Source organism: Coenobita brevimanus, chromosome 105, assembly GCF_032717465.1.
Source record: "Coenobita brevimanus isolate Jiangsu-jjx chromosome 105, ASM3271746v2, whole genome shotgun sequence".
NCBI classification, from domain to species: domain Eukaryota; kingdom Metazoa; phylum Arthropoda; class Malacostraca; order Decapoda; family Coenobitidae; genus Coenobita; species Coenobita brevimanus.
Window position 1 is genome coordinate 3,719,532 of NC_137058.1, and position 23,659 is coordinate 3,743,190.

Below are 23,659 nucleotides of genomic sequence, written 5' to 3' on the forward strand. Positions count from 1 at the left end.
GTAAGGAAGAGAGCTTTCTCCAAGACGGTCAGGGATATGGGTAGGGTTCTGTACAAGCTGCTGTAGGTCATTCAGGATAGAAAAAATGTTAGCTTGTTCACCAGGTGGACTAGTGAAAGTAAAGGAGAGCCAAAGGTGGTGGTGAACGTTGAAATCTCCTAGAATGGAGATTTCAGAGAAAGGAGAAATGGATAGAATGTGTTCCACTGTAGAAGTAGGATAGTTGAAAAAATTTTGATAGTAGAATTAGGCAATAAGTAAACAGTGCAGATATATTTAGTCAGAGAATGGCAGGAGAGCCGAAGCCAGAGAGTAGAGAATTCAGAAGAATCAAGAGGAAAGGCTGCAAATGTTGGAGAAATGAAAAAGAAGTGAGTCAGACAGTGGTTCCAGGCACGATGAGACATTACTGGGAGAGGGGCAGATGGTGGGGGCAATTATGGTCCTCCCCCCTCCCTGGGTCTCCGAGGCATGGTTATAGTGTGCCATTTTTCGTTTTTGATTTTGAAAAGGTAGTGTAGTGTGTACTGTGCATGTAGATTGATACTGACAGTTAGAGAAACTTGTACTGGAGAGCGTGCTGGCCTTCTCTTTGTGTTACTGAAATAATGAAAAAGTTCAGCAAAGGAGGATGGTCAGGAACTAGTCCCAAGGGCTGATGAAACGGGAGCTCCAGCTCTCCCTGTCATCAGCTTTCCATCCACCATGGGAGTACTGCCCTGCACGATTGGTGGTACAGTCTACTCCTTATTTCGACCATTCCATATACAAATTAAATTCTTTTGGTAAAATTAAGAGTTTCTGTTGTGTTTATCGTTCCCCTAATGCCCCTCCAGAGCCGAGTCTGTTTGACTCCCTGTCTTCACAGCTAAGTGTCCTCAACATTAATACTACATCAGAAATTACTATTCTGGGTGATTTTAATGTCCATAATGTTGAATGGCTCACTTATTCAGCCAGAACTGATGACTCTGGTCTTGAATGTGAGCTATTTGCAGACTCATTCAATCTCACCCAGTTAGTCAGTCAACCTACCCGTGTACCAGACAACCCTGATCAAAATCTCCACCTATTGGACTTGTTTAAAGCAACCAGTTCAGATTATTATAATGTCGAAGTGAAGTCCCCCCTCGGATCCACTGATTCAAGCCACCAGTTCAACACCTACCACACCCTCCTACTCTGAACCAGTCGTGGTGACTAAATGACACTTCGACAGGGCAGACTGGGAGGGTCTTCAAAATTTTTTCATGGATATTCCTTGGACCTTCTTTTTCTCTCAAGATGCAAACTCCACATTGGTCCATATACAATATTTAATTAAAGTCGGCATGATAACATTCATTCCCCATCACAGTTACAGAAAAAGATGCAATTCACCTAAATGGTATGACCATAATTGTGCTAGAGTATCTATCTATCTATCTATATACCTAGGCTGCTTCCCCCAAGGAAAGGGAGGTAGCCGAGACAGGACGACACACTCCCCATTTACTCATCCATTCAAACACCTTCATTCGCATCTTAGCCCCAAAGGGGAGAACGGACAGATCCTCACCGCACCACACCGCACAAGGGTCAACTGCGCAATGCAATCAGTGACATCCGCAGCAGGGCCCAACAGCAGAACTGGTTTACCCCTGCCACATCATAACAGACCCATCCCCTTACCCGCACCTGACCTGACTAGCTGATCCGACCAAATGCGGGAGAATATCCCCTCAGGGCTGCGTCATCACTTATTCATTCACAATTTCTCTCCATTTATTTCTGTCACGCACAGCCACTCTTCCTTGCTCAACAGACATCCCTTTCGCATCCAGCGCTCTCTTCACACTGTCCATCCATCCTATTCGTGGTCTTCCTCTCAGCCTTACACCTCTCACATCAGATCTAGTTATCTTTTTCACCAATCGCTCATTATCCTTTCTCTCCATATGCCCAGACCATCGCAACACCCTCTGCTCAACTCTACCAGCCATCTCCCGAACAACTCCAGTTCTCGTTCGCACTTCATCATTTCGCACCCGATCCATACGCTAGAGTAACAGAACATAAAACAATAGCCTATAACACTTATACAAGAACCAAAACTAAAGAAACCTTTAACTATTATACAAATATCAGAAACCACGCCAAAACTATTATCAATCTTTCTAAATCTAACTTTCTACATAGATAAGCTAACAAACTACTAAACAACCCCAATGTCAACAAAATATTCTGGTCTGTCCTTAATTCATTCAAATCTAACGTCACTACCACCTCTTCCTTTCCACTGTTACAGACCCCCATTGGAAATCTAGTAAGTGACCCACGTGGAAAAGCCAGTCTTCTTGTTGATATTTTTTTCAACAAACAACTCTAAATACAGAAAATCACAATATTCCTGTACTTGATTTTGATTCCGCTCAAATACCTCCTTTCATGATTCACACCAGATACGTACAAGCCGTATTACAGAATCTCTCAATAGACAAAGCTACTGGTCTAGATGAAATTCCTTCAGTAGTACTTTACTGCTCCTCAGTTTGGCTCCTGTATTGGCAAAATTTTTCCGCTTATTCATCTGTACCTCAAGTTTTCCAGCTTCTTGGAAAGAAGCAAATATCCATCATGTTCCTAAAAAGGGGGCCACTTCTGATCCTTCAAACTATAGACCAATCGCTATAACTTCCGTTTGCAGTAAAGTATTTGAGATACTAATAAATAAACGCACAGTCAAGCACTTAGAAGTCAATAAATTAATCAATGATCGGCAGTATGGATTTAGACAAGAACGTTCAGCTGTACACATTCTTTGCCTTCTTAACCATCAGATTAACATAACAATAGACCAACATAGTGAAACACACACAATAGCACTTGATATTTCAAAAGCATTTGACAGTATGGCACCGGGCCATATTGTCTAAGATGTCACACTATGGCCTTGCATCGCTGGTTCCTCTAATTTCTTCTTACTTTCATAATAGAAAAATACGGGTCATGGTAGATGGAATTTATTCCCAAATTCGTTCCATGAATGATGGCGTACCTCAGAGATCAGTTTCGGCCCCAACCCTCTTTCTCATTCATATAAATGACCTCCTGTCTGTACCTCACAGCCCAATACACTCTTATGTTGATGACTCGACACTTCATAGTTCTTTCACATTTAGTACCTCCTTTACACAATCTGATATTATAAATTTCCAAATAAACACAGCAGTTTCTCAGAAGCAGGACCTTTCTAAAATTAATCAACGGGGACAAACAAATCTTGTCTCATTTAATGCTCAGAAAACTAAATACATTAATTTCTCCAGCAGAAAAAAAAACCTTAGACTCCCGCATAAGTTTAAATGATGTCAATAGTTCCATATCCACTACAATTGATATCCTAGGTGTCACACTAAACACCAACCTAAACTGGACAGCTTATATTAAATCCCTTCCTGAAAATGCATATAAAAAATTAGGACTTATGTACAGAGTTCGTGAATTGTTCACTGATGAGCTGTTGGCCACAATATACAAAAGTCACATGTGTTCTCAGATAGAATTCTGTTCGCCACTGAGGAGTGGATGTGAAGCGGTTGCATTGAGGCAGTTGGACAAAATTCAAAATAAAGCCATTAGATTAATCAATAATCCTGCCATTACGCAAGACCTTCCTCCATTATCAGTACGTAGAGATGTTGCATCTTTAGCATTATTTTACCGATATTTTTACCGTAAGTGCTCTGACGAACTTGCTTCAGTTGTGCCTCCCCTTCACATTTTCTCTCGAAATACTAGGGCAGCTGGGAGTGCCCATGAACTTACACTCTCTCCCCCACAGTGCAGAACCTCTGCTTATCAGAATTCATTTATCCCCAGAACTACTGCTCCCCGTAATTCACTTCCTGGGCGTTCCTTTTTACAAACGTTTAATCCACATTTATTTCAGTCTAGTAGTTATAAATATTTTATGAATGGAGGATGCCTTTAGGCACATGGACTTTTTTTTCTTTGTTTTTCCTTCCTCCATTCATTGTCTCTTAAAAAAATATAGATAGATAGATAGACAGATAGATAAATAGACAGATAGATAAATAGATACTGTGTGTGTGTGTGTGTGTGTGTGTGTGTGTGTGTGTGTGTGTGTGTGTGTGCTTGCCTAATTGTGCCTCTTCAGGAATGAATCAAGCTCGTACTGTTCCGTGTATTAAACCATTATTATCATACATATTCTTAAATATATGAATAGTTTTCTCACACACTGTTTCATTCGGTAGTGCATTCCACTGATCAGTTGCTCTGTTTGGGAAACTGAATTTCCTTTCGTCTTTGTCACCTCTCCTCTTATGCAGTTTTTTGCAGTGTCCTCTTGCTGCTGCCTCCCCATAAGTTATATACTCATTGATGTCTATATTCTCTTTCCCTGAGATGCATTTAAATAACTTAATAATTCCTCCAGTTTTTCCTTCTCTCTTGTAATGTTGGTAGGTTCAGTTTTACTAGTCTTTCTTCATAGTTTAGATCCCTTAAACTTGGTGCCCATCTTGTAGCGACCTTTTGTATTTTTTCAATCTTATCTATGTTTTTTGAGATGAGGATTCAAGACTACTGATGCATATTCCAGGGTTGGTCTGATGAATGAAGCTATTATCTCTCTCGGCATTTTTTCATTTATATATGTGAATGCTATTCTCATATTAGCAAGCAGTGTATGCATGTTCCGTACCTTCTCATTTATGTGGTCAGCCGGACATAGTCTGTTATTGATAATCACTCCTTGGTCCTTCTCCTTTTCTGATATGTATAAGGTTGAACTTCCTAGCGTATAATCCCAATCTGGTCTTTTCCACTTTTACCAAACTTAATTACATGGCATTTGTCCACAGTGAATTCCATTTGCCATCTATTGTTCCATTCATGAAGCTTATTTAATTCCTCTTGTTGCTCTGTGCAGGAGTCTGTGTTTGTAATTCTCCTTTGTATTTTTGGATCATCAGCAAACATATTTAGATAGTTCCCAATTCCAATGTTGCTGTCTATATCATTTACTTATACAAAAACATATTTGGTGCAAGCACTTAGAATGTGGAACTGCTCTAGTCACTTCCGTCAGTGATGAGTAATTTTCCCTTAGTAGTGTTCTCATTTCCCTTTTTCTGAGAAAATCTGCATCCAACAGTACAATTTACCTTGGATTTCTCCTTGATGGTACAATTTCCATAAAAGTCTTTGGTGCGGTGCTTTGTCAAATGCTTTCTTAAAATCTAAATAGATACACGCATCCTTCTCTTTTCTGTGGTGTTTCTGCAAGTCCTTCAGTTGCTTAATAGATTCCTAACACATGATTTTCCTTTTCTGAAACCGAACTTTATGTTACCATATTGTATTTTTCCAGAGGATTACCCAAAATTTTTGTATTAGCTTTCTAGTTCCTTGCTTACAACACTGGTCAGTGATGCTGGTCTGTAGTTCAATATATATATATATATATATATATATATATATATATATATATATATATATATATATATATATATATATATATATATCCATTCATCCATCCATCATCCACTCCTACATTGCCCCACGAGGAGCCTAGCGGCCCGGGGCTAAGCAGTTGAATATATATATATATATATATATATATATATATATATATATATATATATATATATATATATATATATATATATATATCCATTCATCCATCCATCATCCACTCCTACATTGCCCCACGAGGAGCCTAGCAGCCCGGGGCTAAGCAGTTGGTCCCGACATTTAAGATGAGTGACCAGCCTCACTCATCCCTGAGTGGCATTACATGATCAATCAACCCCAACCAGCCCTTGGATATAAACCTTTACCGACTCAATCCGATTGGAGCACAATAATTACTCACTAAACCACCAGGCGCCAAAATTTGGTTATATGATTACCACCCAGCGTGGTAAATGGTTTCCTGATGTACAGGAAACCATTTGGCTTGTCATTCAGTGTAGAGTCACCCACAGGCAGAAGGAAGAGGAAAGAATGAAGGAAAAAAAGACAGAAGAGGGAGTGTAAAGTCACCCGTAGGCAGAGGGACAAGGAAAGAATGAAGTAAAGGAAGACAGAAGAGGATGGAAGGAAAGAAGGATGGAGGAGAGGAAAGGGCAGACACCCGACAGCAGCACTACATCGAGTGAGTGGATATATATATAGATAGATAGATATAGATATATAGATATATATATATATATATATATATATATATATATATATATATATATATATATATATATATTTACTGCGCTGGGTGGTAACCATATAACAAATATGGCGACTGGTAGTTTAGGCGCTCCAATCGGATTGAGCCGGTGCAGGCTTATATCCAAGGTGTGGTTGAGTTTTATTGCTCACGTAGTGTCATTCAGGGATGAGTGAGGCTGGTCACTCTCATCTTAAATGTCAGAGCCAACTTGCCCAGCCCAGGGCTCCTACGCTCCTCATGGGGCAAGGTACGATTGCATGGTGGAAGGAAGGATGAATATATATACTGACAACAGGGAACCATTAACTACGCTGGATGGTGACCATATAACGAAATTTTGGCGCCTGGTGGTTTAGTGGGTAATTATTGCCCTCCAGTCGGATTGAGCCGGTGAAGGTTTATATCCAAGGAGTGGTTGGGGTTTATTGCTCATGTAATGCCACTCAGGGATGAGTGAGGCTGGTCACTCTCATCTTAAATGTCAGGACCAACTGTCTAGCCTCAGGCTCCTACGCTCCTCATGGGGCAACGTAGGATTGGATGATGGATATATATATAGAGAGAGAGAGAGTAGCGTGTCCTCTGCTTCCTGTAAATTTATTATCCCGTCTCCGCTGTGAAAAAAGTATGAGATGATGTGCAGCAGTTAAGTACTGGTAGGTGACCCAACATAATATACTCAGATTTCCCATGACACCGGCAGTTTATCCTCCTTATGAAAGAGTCAGTGTGAAATGATACACTTGCTGACTACATCTAGTGTTGCTCTTGATGAATGTGACTGAAGCTGGACGGCATCCTCAACCACTGATGCTATTGCTGCAAGTTTACTCTGTGGGGGCCGGGTCTGCTGGAGATGGACTCTGTAAGTGATGCTTCAGTTCATATCGAATATTATGCCTGTGAGTCATATTACAACTGTTTTAACAAAAAAGCCAGAGCAGTGTTGCTTATCCTTTTACCCTCTAGCTGTTAGTTTACCGCCTGAGTCAGAGGGTACCATAAAATCTAACCTACACAACCAAGCGGTTTCTTGAACTTATGCAATATTCTATTTAAGTCAAGCTTGGAAGAGTTTCACAATATTGCAATCATACCACTGTATGACAAGATTAATAAGAAACATTATGTGTAGCTGTGTATGAATACAGATTAATTAAGATCATGACTGTTTAGTAACTGCTTTGAAACAAGGTATAGTGTATGCTTGACATTTTAATACGAGTATGCAACAGTGCTTGATTACAACTGATCGGTTTAAGATTTGTAACTGATCTGAAATGTTTAGTCATCATCATCATCCGCACCTCCTTTCCCTCCCTAGGGAAGTGTTTAGAATATAGTAAACTCATGGCATATCCAAAGAAAAGAACTGAAGAATTTGACGGCAATATCAGTCATCAAAGCTGCTGTTATTGCTCAAGCTGCTCAAGCCTGGCCCAGCAGACCCGTCGACCACAAGGAAGTAACTGACCCTATGGAGTCATCCCGTAGGTTCTCCACACCGTTGATGTGTCTGCGTCTTAATGTGGCAGGTGTGCAAGCTTCATAATATAGGTTATGGGTGTGGGCGTATTGTACAAGTGAGAAACATGTTATGTGCAATTTCTCCCAACCCAGATCTAAGCTGGTAACTAAGGAGGGTAGGGTTATGTCCTGATCTGAGCCTAGCAATAGGTGTACTCGATCAGGTCTATTTCAGGGTGAATATCAAGAGGTAGAGCTTATAATGTTCTGATCGATGTATTATATTGCCCAGCACATGAAATAAATATGTACTGTATGTGTTTCTTCATTGCTAGTTTTTGAGTCAGACATGGTGTGATTACAGAGGCAACATAATAATGTAGTCAGTTCAAAATACGTTTACAGAGCACTTTCTTGAGTAGGATTACTATCTATCTATCTATCTATTGCCAGACGCCTCAATCCCGTTTGGGGTGGCCACAAACAAATCGCCTCCAAGTCGCCCTGTCCCCCGCCATTTCACTCCCCTGCTCCCAGCTCACACCCCCTTCTCTCATATACCTCTCCACCCCATCCCTCCATCTCATCCTCGGCCTCCCCCTCCCTCTTTCCCCCTCCACCTCACTCACATACACTCTCTTCGTCAGTCTTTCACCCTCCATCCTCTCCACATGGCCAAACCACCTCAGTGTGTTCCTCATAACGCTTCCTATCACATCCACATCAACACCACAACGCTCCTTTATATTCTCATTCGTCAGCCTGTCTCTCCATGTGACTCCACAGGCTCCTCTTAAATAACTCATTTCCACTGCTCTCACTCTTGACTTGTGTCCTTCCAACAACGTCCAAGCTTCACTTCCGTACGTTAGAGTTGGTATCACAATACTGTCATGTAGTAACTTTTTCACTTCCATGCTCACTTCCCTGTTTCTTATCACTGCTTTCAAGGGACCAGCAACCTTTCTTCCCTGCTGTACCCTTTCAAGCACTTCACCCTCCAAACCTCCATCCTTACTCATCACACTACCCAAGTACTTAAACCTACTCACATTTTCCAATTCCTCACCATTCAACCTCGCTGTACATTCACTGACTTCACCTCTCTCAAAGACCATCACTTTATTCTTCCCTACATTCACCTTTAGATTCCGTTTCTTACACACTCTCCCAAACTCATCCATCAAGCCTTGCAGCTCTCCTTCATCTTCACTCAACAACACAGTATCATCTGCAAACAACAGTACAGGGAGTTTCCAAACACTATCCTCTCCCACCATGGCCACTCCAACATCCACTACCCTACCTTGTACCTCTTTTATTACCCCATCCATGTACAGATTGAACAACCATGGAGATTACGATTACACAAAATTCGAATGTAATTACGATTACTGTATATGTTGTGAAATCGGAATAACAGGAATGGTCATTTCCTATATATTAATAAAATATATGTGCCATATCTTCATGTGCGTTCAGAGAAAATATGGCAACTGTATACCCAGTCCTGCGATATATATGTAGATTTTATCTAAAACCATGTGCGCACCTTTCCTTATTTCTGATGGTTTTTGTCTTAGGGAGGGGGGCTGGCTAAGAGCCATATCTTCCCTCATTTTACTGTTTGAGAATATTCAGTTTGGTAAGGGCGGCTAGCCCCCTAAAATTTATGGTTGGAAAATTGTATATAGCAGATGACCTTCCCAGTAACCAGACGAAGCCACCTAGGGAGTTTCATTAAAATCTCTTGTATATGATCCTGTATATTTTGGGAAGGGAGGCTGACACCCCAACAGTCATCGGGCGGAGGGGTCACGCCCACCAATTGCACAACATGTACTAATACATCAAAGCCATATCTACCCTCTTTTCACCATTTCTGGAAATATTTGGTGAGGAAGCCTGACCCCCCCCCCTCAGAATCTTGGTTGAATAAGTGTATCTAGCCCCTACACCGCGGGCTTGTTTACCAATGACTTGCGTGTGCCGCGGGGTTATTTGGGCTCCGACAGACTCTCAAAAAATATTTGCCAAAAATCAGTTATTAGTCCTAGAATAATAAAATTACATATGCTTATGGCACATACCTTCAGCTTTCTCCTGGAATGATTGTTGAGCCTTCGTCGTTACCGTAAGACTTGTGGAGACCTCTGAAGTAGGGTAACGAAGTCTCCACTTTACACTTCCCGACAACCCGTAATATGATTACCACAGCCAGATACAAACACTATAAACACTATTCTACAATTTTCAAGTAGTTTGGGATCCATACTCAAAGAAAAAAACACTGTGAAAGCAATGGAAATTACGAGCGCGTCTGATCGTCGCACTGGCACTATACTCGGTTCCACGGAGTCTGACGCACTGATTTTGCCAGCCGAGGACAGGTGGATCTGGTAACATTGCGCGACGTACTCGGGCGGTGATTGGTGGATTTCCGTTGTGTTTGAACGTGCTCCAAAGTGACTTTGTATTTCAACCAAGACCCTTATTGATTTGTAAGATACCGGATTATACAGATACAAATTAAAGCGATGATATCTTTAATGATAAATATGTGCCTTTTAAATTACTAGAGATAAACCGGAATGACAATGATAACAAAAACTTAAGTAAAGTCGCGACTGTATGCATACGGACAAGTCAGCAACTGTGGTGGGAATTCAGACGTTCATAGCGAGGTGGACCCGAGGTCCTTTGAAGGCTCGAATGTTTTTCCCACCACTGCTACACAGTGTCACAGTACAGTCTTCACCGTGCCCTTCATTACCTCATCTACTAATGTACAACCTTACTCTAGATATGCTTAGCTTAGCTTCTAATAATTATGATTTGTGTAAACACACACACACACACACACACACACACACACACACCGCTTGCTGGTGCAGTGGTAACGTTCTCACTTGCCATCTGGTAGACGGGAGTTCGCGCCTCGCTCAGGTTGCGAAAAGTTTCACTGACGAAGTAGGTGGTTACTGTCCCCATTGAGCAAGGGGACGGGTGTGTGCGTGTGTGAAGGTCACACCCTTGCCCTTAGATCGGACTATATGAGCTCTCAGCTCCCTTCCGGGAGGGTAAAAGCTGACGATCACGACCATCAGGTGATCCTGACCGACCCGGTGAATTACACACCTCACTGGGGCCAGTACATGCTATTCTATTCTCAATACATATAGTGTACATACATATTTTCATTACCTTCATAGGTAACAGTAGCTTTAAAAATCTGCATTTGTTTGTATTCATAGTCAGATTCATTAAAATTATTTCTTACATGAATAAGTTTGGTGTTTGATTTTCCCTAACATTTTTGTATCATAAGAGACAGACATACAGACAGACACCCTATCCCTGGTCACAATGCATCCTCAAGCATGTATCTCTGCCCCCTCGACAAAGAGCCGCAAAAGTAATGGATTGTATCATTATAAAATAAACCGAATTTTTGTTAATGGTGGAAGAAAGGAAAGTAAGATAAAAGCAAACTCCAAGAGAAAATAGTAGTTGAAATATGCTGCTATAATAAAACCGCGTGCAGTATAAACGAAATCAAACATAATGAAATGAATTTAAATCAGTCGCTGACTTGTCCGTATGCATCCAGTCGCGACTTTACTTTTTGTTATCACTGTCGTTCCGGTTTATCTCTAGTAATTTAAAAGGCACATATTTATCATTAAAGATATCATTGCTTTAATTTGTATCTGTATAATCCGGTATCTTACAAATCAATAAGGGTCTTGGTTGAAATACAAAGTCACTTTGGAGCACGTTCAAACACAACGGAAATCCACCAATCACCGCCCGAGTACGTCGCGCAGTGTTACCAGATCCACCTGTCCTCGACTGGCAAAATCAGTGCGTCAGACTCCGTGGAACCGAGTATAGTTCGCTCTTGGTAGTCTGTCATTTATTATTCATAAAACCCCTCACACTTTATATTTCTATTACTATATAACACTTATATATATCTACAGTCTTTATCCATAAGTTTCCTTCAGTAGTATTAGTTTATTGTCACTGTAGGGATTCAATTTCTTTCAGTAAAATACGTAGCATTCACTTTCTCGTCCTGTATACTGGCATTGAGAGTGAATGTCACTTTCATCTTCACTCTCATAACTCATAGCATTCAGACATGCTAGAGTGAAACTTTCACTTTCATTACTCCTCGGGTATATACTCGTATTCTTATAATACTACTCATTTACATTTCTATTTACGTTCTCTATTTTATTTACGTTATTTACATTTCTATTTTATTTACACTGTGTTGTGCACTGTCACTTGAAATAACTTATAAAACTATTATTCCATTGTTCACGTATATTTACATTCATTACTTTCACTTGCTGTTTACACATTATTTACACATTATTTACAATTCCACTTGCACTGTTTTACTCAATAGAAAGATCGTAGTCACTCTTTTATCAATTGTCAGCCCTTTACCTCTTTCCACACGAGGTTTAGTAGGGGGTAAAGGTCACAGGGCCATTTGCATGGGGGTGAAAAAAGGCCTTGAAGTCAGCAAGAAGAAACATACGTACTCTCGCTTTGGAAGGTGAGAGTAAACTGATAACGGAGCGAGGGCCAGCTGGAGGCCTGCTAGGGGTTATTCAGAGTTACCAATATTACTTCTTGAAACAGCTAAGTCTAGCACTGATATGATTGGCAGGAAATCTAGACAATACATTATAAATTTGGTAGTTCCAGGTGAATGTAAATATCACTTAGGCTTCTCCCTTCCCTCCTTACATGTATATTTATTACGAAAATAGATTAGAGGCCTACTTAGGAGATATATATTCAGAGCTACCAATGTTATATCTTGAAACAGCTTTGTCTAGCACTGATATGATTGGCAGGAAATCTAGACAATACATTATAAATTAGGTAGTTCCAGGTGAATGTAAATATCACTTAGGCTTCTCCCTTCCCTCCTTACATGTATATTTATTACGGCATATTTCAAGGGGAAAACAACAGCGAAAATTAGCGAACGAGTGCACGTGAGGTGTTGTCAGGTGATAATTAGCCAATTCCAGATGTATGGCACTCTCACTTACCTTATTTCTTTCTTGTATATATTATTTGGTATAAGAATAGGACATAGGGCTTATTTCAATGGATGAAATCAGTGAAAAATTCCAGGGAAGATTTACTTAGCGTAGCACGGCCGGGCAGGCGAGAGGATAGGGTAATGGAGGGGGGGTAGGGAGGAGAGTCAAGAACGGGGAGAAATGGCTAAATTGTCAACAATGGATGGGAGTACAGATGAGATTAGGAGTGCTGACTAGTGTTGGACATTGGCAGTACTGATAGATGATACAAGCCCCCACTTGGAAGCCCCGGTGAATTCAAAATAACACAGAATCACGAAAGCGACGCCCTGCGGTATGATCCCTTGCTCCCAAGCGTCACGAAAGTGACGCCCCGCGGTTAAGGGGCTAGTGGAAGACCGTCCCAGTACCCAGTTGAACTAACCTGGGAAGTTTCACTGAAATCCATGAAATAGCCTAGGAGTAATTACACACTCACACACACACACACACACACACACACATACACATACACACATCTTGAGCATCAGTATAGGGCTGGTTGCAGAAATTATTCCATCCTGTTTCACAAGATTAATAATATAAAATGAAAGAAATAACTCCATTTTGAATTTTCATTGGTTTACTTATATTCGTTTTGTAATTAATCACAGTCAACACCAAACTACATGCACAGTACACTCCACACTTCTTTTTCAAATTTTTGAAAAATGGCGTCGAATAACGTAGCCTCGGAGTCCCCAGGGGGGGGGGACCATAAATGCCCCCACCTTCTGCCCCTCTACCGGTGACGACTCAAGCTGCCTGGAACCACTGTCTGACTCTCTTCTTCTTCATTTCTGCAACATTGGTGGCCTTTCCTCTAACTTTTGCTCTGTTGAGCACCACCTCTCCTTCTCTAAACCTCACCTTCTTTTTCTAACTGAGACTCAGCTCTCTGAGGCAACTGACAGCAAACCCTTTTCTGTATCCTCCTACTTTCTCTATACTCATTTCAAAGCCAAAGGTGGCTGTTTTGTATATATACGCAACAACTTATCTTGCTCTCGTGTTGCTGAACTCGATTCTTCTGAATTCTCAACACTCTGGCTTCGGCTTTCCTGTCAATGACTAAATATTTCCGTGCTATTTACTTATCTCCTAATTCTACCGGCTATCAAAAATTCTTTGACTATCTTACTTCTACGATGGAACACATTCTATCCATTTCTCCTTTCTCTGAAATCTCCATTCTTGGAGATTTCAATGTTCACCTCCACCTTTGGCTCTCCTCTCTTTTCTCTGATCCACCTGGTGAACAAGCCTACACCTTTTCTATCTTTAATGACCTAGAGCAACTTGTACAGCACCCAACCCGTATCCCTGACCGCCTTGGAGACAGCTGCAACATACTTGACCTCTTCCTTAACAACTAATCATTCTGCTTACACTGTTAATCTTTTCTCTCTGTTGGGCTCCTCCGATCACAACCTTATCACCTTAACCTGTCCTATCGCTCCGGTACGGCCTGAGGACCCTCCAGGGAAACGTCGTCTGTGGCACTCTGGAGCTGCAGATTGGGAGGCCCTCAGGCAGTACTTCTTTGATTTTTCCTGGAATGATTATTGCTTCCATGGCCGGGAGCCATCTGGGTGTGCCTTGCGCATTACAGGAGCTATTCTCTCGGGCATGGAAGCATACATTCCTTTCTCATATCATTTGACTAATGCACGAAAGCCTTGGTTTAATCACGCTTGTTCTAATGCTGTCCTCAACAAGGAGAGGGCCTATAAAAGGAATCGGAGCCAACCCACCGCTGAATCACATCCTTTATACGTTTTTGCCCAGAATTGTGCTAAGTCTGTTCTTCGCTCTGCTAAAAATAATTTCATCCGTACAAAATGCTCTCAACTCTCTAACTCAAATTCTCCCCGCTCCTTCTGACACCTTGCCAAAAACCTTTCCAACAACTTTACCTCATCATCCTTCCCTCCTCTTTTCTACTCTGATGGCTCTGTAGCTATTTCTTTTATTGATAAGGCAGATCTCTTCGCTCAGAGTTTCTCCTCCAATTCCACCTTAGATGATTCCGGTGCTGTTCCTCCATCACTTCCCCCCTCTGACTTCCTCATGGCTAATATTAAAATTTCTTCAGCTGATGTATTCTCTGCTGTCACAGGCCTTAATACTAATAAGGTATATGGGTCTGATGGAGTCCCTCCTGTTGTTCTCATGAACTGTGCTTCTGTGCTTACACCCTGCCCGGGCAAACTCTTTCGCCTTTGTCTGTCAACTTGTACCTTTCCTTCTTGCTGGAAGTTTGCTCTCATTCAGCCAGTCCCAAAGAAGGGTGACCATTCCCAACCCTCTAACTATCGTCCAGTTGCTTTAACATCCTGTATCTCAAAAGTTTTTGAGTCTATTCTTAATAGAAAAATTTTAAAGCATCTTTCCTATCACAACCTTCTTTCTGATCGTCAGTATGGGTTCCGTCAGGGACGCACCACAGGCGATCTTCTCACCTACCTTTCAGACTCCTGATCATCCTCCTTTCGGGACTTTGGCGAAAGCTTTGCCATTGCACTTGACATCTCAAAGGCTTTCGATCGAGTCTGGCATAAATCTTTAATTTCGAAACTGCCTTCTTACGGTTTCTATCCTTCTATCTATACGCCTTGATCTCTAGCTTCCTCTCTGTTCGTTCTATAGCCGCTGTTGTAGACGGTATTCGTTCTTCTAGATCTATCAACACTGGTGTTCCTCAGGCCTCTGTCCTATCACCAACTCTCTTCCTTTTATTCATCAATGACCTTCTAAGCCGTACATCTAACCCTATCCACTCATACGCTGATGATTCCACCCTTCACCTTTCCATTCGATTTCCACAACGTCCATCTCAGCAGTTACTTCAACAAACAAGGGATGAAGCTATGGCACACCTAATGTATGACTTGGCTCGTATCACTGACTGGGGTAAAAATAATCTGGTTGTTTTTAATGCATCAAAGACTCAGTTTGTACACATATCAACCCAACAAAATCTTCCACAGGTATACCCACTAATGTTTAATAATATTCAGCTTAATCCTGCATCAACCTTGAACATGCTTGGGGTTTCATTCACTCGGGACTTACCTTGGAAAGATCATATTACATCTCTTGTAAAATCTGCTTCCAAGAGATTAGGTGTGCTAAGCCGACTCCGTTCCTTCTTTACCCCTGCACAATTGTTGACTCTATACAGGAGTTTTATCTGCCCCTACGTGGAGTACAACTCTCATGTGTGGGGAGGCTCCCCCCATACAGCTCTTCTCAGTTGGGTGGAGTCAAAGGCTTTTTGTCTCATTAACTCACCCCCTCTTACTGACTGCCTTCAACCTCTGTCTCTTCGCCACACTGTTGCATCTTTATCTCTTTTCATTCGTTACTTCAGTGGTCACTGTTCCTCTGAACTGTCTGCATGCATTCCTCCACCTCTGCGACGGACGCGTAGCACCCGTTTAGCAGCAAACTCTCACTCATTTTCTGTCCAACTCTCTCATGCAAGAGTTAACCGTTACTCCCAGTCCTTCATTTATGCAATAGGTCAACTCTGGAACTGTCTCCCTCTGTCTGTATTTCCTGCTTCCTATGATCTCCAGTCTTTCAAACGCAGTGTGTCCAGGCATCTCGAAATGGATGGATCTTGAATTTGGCTCTCTCTTGTATTTTGTTTTTCTCTTGGAAGGAACAGTTTGCGGGCTCGTTGCCTTTGGTTCCTTCTTCCTCACAAAAAAAAAAAAAAAAGTCGATCTAGACTGTAGTTTACGTTCCACCAGCATTATTAAGGTAAGCTTCTGTGTAATTTATCCCAGTAACGTTCCAACAGCATTATTAAGGTAAGCTTCTGTGTAATTTATCCCACTAACGTTCCAACAGCATTATTAAGGGAAACTTCTGTGTAATTTATCTCAGTAACGTTCCACCAGCATTATTAAGGTAAGCTTCTGTGTAATTTATCCCAGTAACGTTCCAACAGCATTATTAAGGTAAGCTTCTGTGTAATTTATCCCAGTAACGTTCCAACAGCATTATTAAGGGAAGCTTCTGTGTAATTTATCCCAGTAACGTCGTTCTGTTATAGTCTTCATAACTAATTTACTGTACTAGTTACCTGTGTACAACCATACTCTACAGACCTGCTGCATCACCCACACTGGGGTGGTAGTCAGCGTGTTATACCCGATATAAACACCTGTGTTTCTTTTTGTTTTTACCCCCGTTAGAGAAGTTTGTGTGTGTGTGTGTGTGTGTGTGTGTGTGTGTGTGTGTGTGTGTGTGTGTGTGTGTGTGTGTGTGTGTGTGTGTGTGTGTGTGTTCCCATTATATCTCATGGACGGCTTGAACTATCAACATAAAACCTTCAGGGTATCAAGATACGGCCAAAATCTTGGACTTGGCCAACAGAATATTCTGGCTAGCGATTAGCATTCGGCTCCCGAATGCTTTTCTTTTATTACTTCTTATTCCATTATTTTCCTTCTGTGACCTACATCTGTTTTGCGTTCTATGTACAGTCTCGGGATTAAGTAAACTCCAGTCAAGGAATACACATCACCAATGAACCTTTAGAATGTTTAATCAACATTAAGTAGCACAGGAATCTCCCAAAGCCCATTATTCCATCCATGGCCTGTTTTCGCTAATTAAGGAATGATGTGGTATTGGCTTTTTAATGGAATGCTGCATTAAGTTGACAATTGTACACTGGATAGGTATACGAAAATATTTTTAAGTATGTAAAAGAGAATGTGAACATTGAATATAATGAAACAAGCGTGCTTGCCAACCGTGTGACCTGCGTCACATCATGAAACCGCCAAAGATGGGATAAAGAAATGGACGTGGTGAGACACACAATGGGTGGGATGGGATGGGATATTGGTGGGCAGAGGGGCTTGGCCAAGAAAAGTGTATAGCCTTTGAGAATGAGTGTTGTACAGTAGGCATAGTGGTTTGAATGCAGTGAAGGATTGTTCCAAACTATTCTCCAAGATAGGTTCAAGGTGGTAGAGTAATGGATGTGAAAGACAATATTCGGGTAGGATGACACGCAGCTGCGTGGGGGGGGGGGGGAATGATAGTATGTTCTGAGAAATGGATGCTGTAGAGTTAATGGTTTAAGTGCAGTTGTCTTTTACAAAACTTTCTTCAGCAACACCAACAACAAAGCAACAGACTCTCGTGTTGCCCTAATTAGCCTGACATCTTGCGTCGCAGGATTAATACAAAGTCAAACATTATGTTGCCAAAGACGATAGGGTGTACAAAAGCTAAATGGTTGGCTGGCTGGATAACCTAATGCTTATAGGAACGCACGCAGTTTATATCGACAATAAATTATAGGTTGAGAGTATGCTTAATAAAGATATATATTTGTAATGCAATATATTTTAATGACGAAATTACACTGTCATCATATAAGTAATCATGATTAAGATTACTTTTCGAATGTACGATGCAGTTACTTTGTACATATTACTAGTATTGTGTAACAGATTACGAATGGAATTGTATATAAAAATTTGTAATCCATTGTAATCGATTAAGACTACAGATTACTGCTTGTCCGGTTTGAGTGTCTGGAGTTGGGATGCTATTGGTGAGCGTTTGTACAGTAATTGTTTTACGTACCTAATTGTGCAGTGTAAAGCTGCTCTGTGTCAGCGGAGGTACTCTTATTGCAGGATTTTTTTTTTTTCTTCAGAGTGTAATTGAGATGTGAAAGTAGTATTGATGCAGCAGTAACGATGTACAGAACGTTGTTCTGTATGGTTTGCAAGGTGTGGTAGTGAGTTAGCTAGGATGGGGGCCTTGCAGGGAAGACGCAGGACATAACTGACATGATACATTTATATTGATTGTAGAGTAAGAAGAGTGTTTCCTTTTGTTGTACAAAGTTTGTCCCTTTAATTGCCCTAAATGCACTGTGTCTGGCGATGCAGTACTTCTTAATGTGTTGTATATGGCCCTTGAAGGTGAAGCCAGCGTCATGTGCCACTCCAGTGGTGTTACTGGAGGACGTATGTGCCATGGAGATGTTAGGAGTGAACTTGTGCTTACGATTCTTGCGGGTGATGAGTGTAGTTGTGGATTTGGCCGAAGAGATCGTCAGCTTTTGTTCTCAACCTATGTCTGAAGAGTGTTGAGGTAGTCTTGTTGGAGTGTGCAGGGTGAGTCTGCGATGTGGTGTGTGGTTTTATTACAGTGTCATCTGCATATGTGAGTGGCTGGAGCGGAAGAATGTCATGCACGTGGTATATTTTGAAAAATGTGGGTGAAAGATCAGATCCCTAAGGAACTCCACTAGGAAAATTTCGTGCCATTGATGACTTGCACTGGAGTATAGCATTTGCGTGTCTACCAGACAAGTTGGTGGCAAGTCAGAGTTTGTTGGTGGTCTCCATATTAAAGTGATGTAGATTTTTAGTGTTTGGTTTGCATTGGGTTATGGTATCAAAAGTTTTACTACTGTCTATTCATATGGGAAGTGTATATTGTATCAACCTTGTGGAGTTGGTGTTGTCAGAAGCGTATTGTGTAACGTTGTTTAGCAAGGTGTTTGTGCAGTGGTGAGCTTTAAAGCCGTATTGTGAGGAAGTGGCACATTATGTATGATTTTGTTAAGAATTAGGCAGTTATCATAGATGGTGCACTAAGTAGTGTTATGGAGAGTTATATGAAGAGGCGTGTGTTGGGCCCATGTTTGGCTGAAGAGTAATGTTATGACGATTGTAGCATGTTTCCAGATATTGGGAATGGTACAATGTGCATATGAGTATCCGACGATATTTGTGAGGGACTGGATGTCATGTGATACAAAACTGTCCAGTTATAGGTTGCTGATGCAATCCAGCTCTGTCAGGTGTTTGTGATGGTTAGGGAAAGTGTATCATGTTTGAAAAGGTACAGCAAGGTAGAAAGGTTGCTAGTTCACTGAAGCAGTGATAAGGAATAGGGAAGTGAGGATGGAAGTAATAAATAATCGCTGCATGACAGTATTCGCATCCCCACTCTGGCATATGGAAGTGAAGCTTGGATCCTGGTGGCAGAGCGTGAGTCAGGAATGATAACAGTGGTTATCTGAGAGGAGCATGTGAAGTTACATGGAGAGACATACATACAAATGAGGAAGTAAAGGAGCATTGTGATGTTGATGTGGAGATGACTGAAGGTGTTATAGGAAGTCATTTGTGATGGTTCGGCCCTGTGGAGAGGAGAATATATTTGAGTGACATGGAGGGGGGAAGGAGGAGGGGGAGACCTAGGATGTGATGGATGGATGGAGTGGAGAGATATATGAGAGAAGGGGAGTGTGAGTTGGAGGGAGGGCAGCCAAATGGCAGATGACAGCGACGTGGAGGCGATTTGTTTATGGCCACCCCTTATGGGATTAAGGCGTGTAACAATTAATAGGGATCTATAGAATACACTACCTCTGAACTTCGTCTGGTATACCACTCGGGAAAAAATTCTCTGATGATGGAGGAGGACAAACTACTAAGGTGGAGGCGAAGTAGAGGCAACCAGTGGGCAAGTTTTTGTATCCTACACACTGTATTTAGTGAACCGTAAGGTACAGTTATACAGATACCTACGCTTTACTTTTTGATGAAACTAACACTGCATGAAGAAGAGTGATAAATAAATTTCCAACCATAAAGGAACAGAACTGTGTTTTAACACTTGGTTATTGACTGACATATAAGGAGAATGGCTTTCTGCTGGACAAATACATACCATTATTACTTAGTTCCTTGGATGTCAATAACTGAACGAAATATTTTTGCCTGGTGACATAATTTTATGGAACTGTAAAGAGAAAAAATTTCAGGTAATATTAGTAATTGTTGTTGCAACTCCAGACTCATCAGGTCGTGAACCCAGTGGACTGCAGAAAACAGGCCCCTTCACCCACTCCCTCCCAGAGGTCTTTGTTCAGATTTTGTTGAAAGGATTGTGTGTTGTGACAATGTGGTGCGTGAGATGAGTGTGTGTTGTGGTATGTGGCTACACTGCAGTGTAGGTATATTGGATTGTTTGTGTTTTATATTGTGCTGGTAACGTACAAGAACACGGACGAGTGGTAACTGCGTCACAGTCTGGCCGGGTGTACTCGTGTCTTGCTGGGTACGGTAACATCTGAAGGGCCAATCTTCGGTAGTTGTTCATGAAGGATATTGTTTGACTGAAGGTTTTGAAAGGCTGAGGTGGTATTATGTATGCCTTCGTGAAGTGTGGCGCCTGGATGGAGTAAGCCTCAATTTGATGTGAGAAAAGATGTGTTTTTGTAATTGTTCAGATACAGTATTAGGTTTTATCGTTGGCAGGTATCATTAAAATGGAAAAGTATATGATCCTTTCCTTCCCATGTACTATTTTTTTCCATGTTTAGGAGGTAAAGAAAGAAAGAAAAAAAAGGTATTATTAATTTGTTATTAATACAATATTGGTTCTTAGTATTTTCAGGGACACATCGGTTCAAGGGATCAGAATAAATCATTGCTAACTACAGAAAAAAAGGACACTGAATGATGACTCATTTGATTTTTTCCTACCTCAGTTTACTACACTACATTCAGGATATATATATCTTGGACCTGTCATTACAGCCCCTCTCTTCTTCCCCCGGCAGGAACCTTGTGAAGTGTTCTTGGCGCTGAGTGCAGGTGGCAGTCATCTCGGTCAAGTTAACATCCGCATGTGGTGCCACGTACGTCAGGCACGCCTGTTCCTGGCACTCTGCCTGGGTGCTCTGGGACCATCCTATTGTGGCGCCAAGGCTTCTAAAGTACTGAACAGTGGTGACCAGGGAGAGTGTTTAGTTGTTGGGGGTAAACGGAAGAAGGAGCAGGTATTTGCTACTCATGCTGAGATGGGATCTACTTATGAAAAACCCTTGACGAGAGGATTAGTTTTTGTGTATGATATAAGAGTAGATAAAGGCCAGAGCATTGGTTGTCTTGGTTATGGAAGAGGTTCAGAGATGCTGGAGTCTTGTTTTGTCATCTGCACTAGAGGTGACCCGGGTAAGAGTATCAGATGTCCCTTCGGTGAGGTGGTGTCAGGGCTGGAGGTGGTGAGCGCTGCTGTGAGCCACAACCCCGTCACTGAGGTCACCGTAACTCACTGTGGTCTTGTCCTCCCGGATGTAGAGGTACTGTCACCACGTGGATCCTGCGACTACAGTTTCATCAAAGCATCCTTCGTCAGTTGCCCCAAACCTGCCTGTACTGAACCAGTGTCCAGATGGTACTTTGATAGGGAAGACTGGGATGGATCAGGAATTATCTAGCTGATATTCCTTTGCAGTCTTTCTTCACAGATATCAGTTCTACCCAGTCCCCCATTAACGACTTAATACAAGTTGGTATGGAATTGTTCATACCCTGTAAACAGTTTACTAAAAGGGCGGACTCCCCCAAACTGTTCGACTGCAACTGTGCAAGAGCAACGCCCAAAACTCTAACATAACTCTCACAAAAAAAAAACAAAAAAAACAGCCTTACTAGAAACCACGCGGAAGCAGTAATAAATGTCGCTAAATCAATTTTCTTCACAACCAAGCATCCAGACTGTTAAATAGTCCTAATGGCAATAGATTATTAGGTTCAACTCTATATAGTTTCTTAGTAACTTGAACAAGTCACTACCCATTCCCCAACTAAAATCTTCAGACGGAAACACTGTAGATGAACCTCGTGGAAAAAGCTATCATTCTGGCCAGTCAGTTTGCCAGTTATTTTATTACAGAAGTCAGTCATAACATACCTGTACTAGAACTTGACTCTCTCGGAACTGCTCCACTAAAGATACAGACTAAAGTAAAATCTATCCCAGATAGTTTACCAGCTAACATGACTCCAGGTTCAGAAGAGTTCCTCCAATATGTTTGAAAAAGTGTTCCCTGAACATGCTCTTGTTGTAGCAATATTGTTCAATTATTGCTAAGTGATTTTCCATTCCCTAACTCTTGAAAATAAGCCAACATCTACCCAGGTCCAAAAAAGGAAAGTTCCTCCGACCCCTCTGACTACAGACCCAAAGTATCACGTCTTAGTAAAGTATATATTTGAAATTGTCATTGATAAGCATATTAATATGCAAATTGAATCCAGCAATTTAGCTACTGACAGACAATATGATTTCGCCACGAAAGATCCACTGTTGTTATATTCAGTCTCATTACTCTTAAAATTCATCGGTCAATTGATCAACGTGGAGCAAAACATGCAGTAGCACTTGGTGTTTTTAATGCTTTTGACAGAGTATGGCACCGTTCCCTGTTGTGCAAACTCCCTTGCTAGGACCTATCATCTTCTGTCCCACTGATCTCCTAATATATTGGCAACAGAAAAGTAAAGGTAGATGATGAATATTCTAATTTTCTCCCAGTTAATGCCAGTGTTCCACTAAGATTAGTCCTGGCTCCAACCCTGTTCCTTATTCATATTAATGATCTGTCTTACTCATTATCCCATTCATTCATATCCCGATGGCTCAACGTTTTGCAGTTCCTTTAACCCCTTAACCGCGGGGCGTCACTTTCGTGACGCTCGGCTACAATGGATCATACCGCGGGGCGTCACTTTTGTGATTCTGTGTTATTTTGAATTATCCCGGGCTCTCAAGTGGTGGCTTGTATCATCTATCAGTACTGCCAATGTCCAACACTAGTCAGCACTCCAAATCTCATCTGTACTCCCATCCATTGTTAACATTTTAGCTATTTTACCCCCTTCGTGACTCCCCTCCCTACCTGCCCTCCATTACCCTCTCCTCTCACCTCCCACGCCGCACTGCGCTACAGAAATTTCCCCCTTCTTTTTCCACAGATTTCATCCATTGAAATAAGCCCTATGCCCTATATTTT

At 41.5% G+C, this 23,659-nt stretch overlaps 1 protein-coding gene across 1 annotated transcript in view; it reads left to right on the forward strand.

Moving 5' to 3' along the window:
- The window catches only part of LOC145416330 (uncharacterized), an 83,754-nt gene extending 61,673 nt beyond the window's left edge, over positions 1–22,081 (forward strand). The window contains exon 5 of the mRNA XM_080285329.1: positions 21,422–22,081. Coding sequence (XP_080141455.1) covers positions 21,422–22,081 — 660 coding nt within the window. The remainder of the gene's footprint in view (positions 1–21,421) is intronic.
- Positions 22,082–23,659: the final 1,578 nt, after the last annotated feature.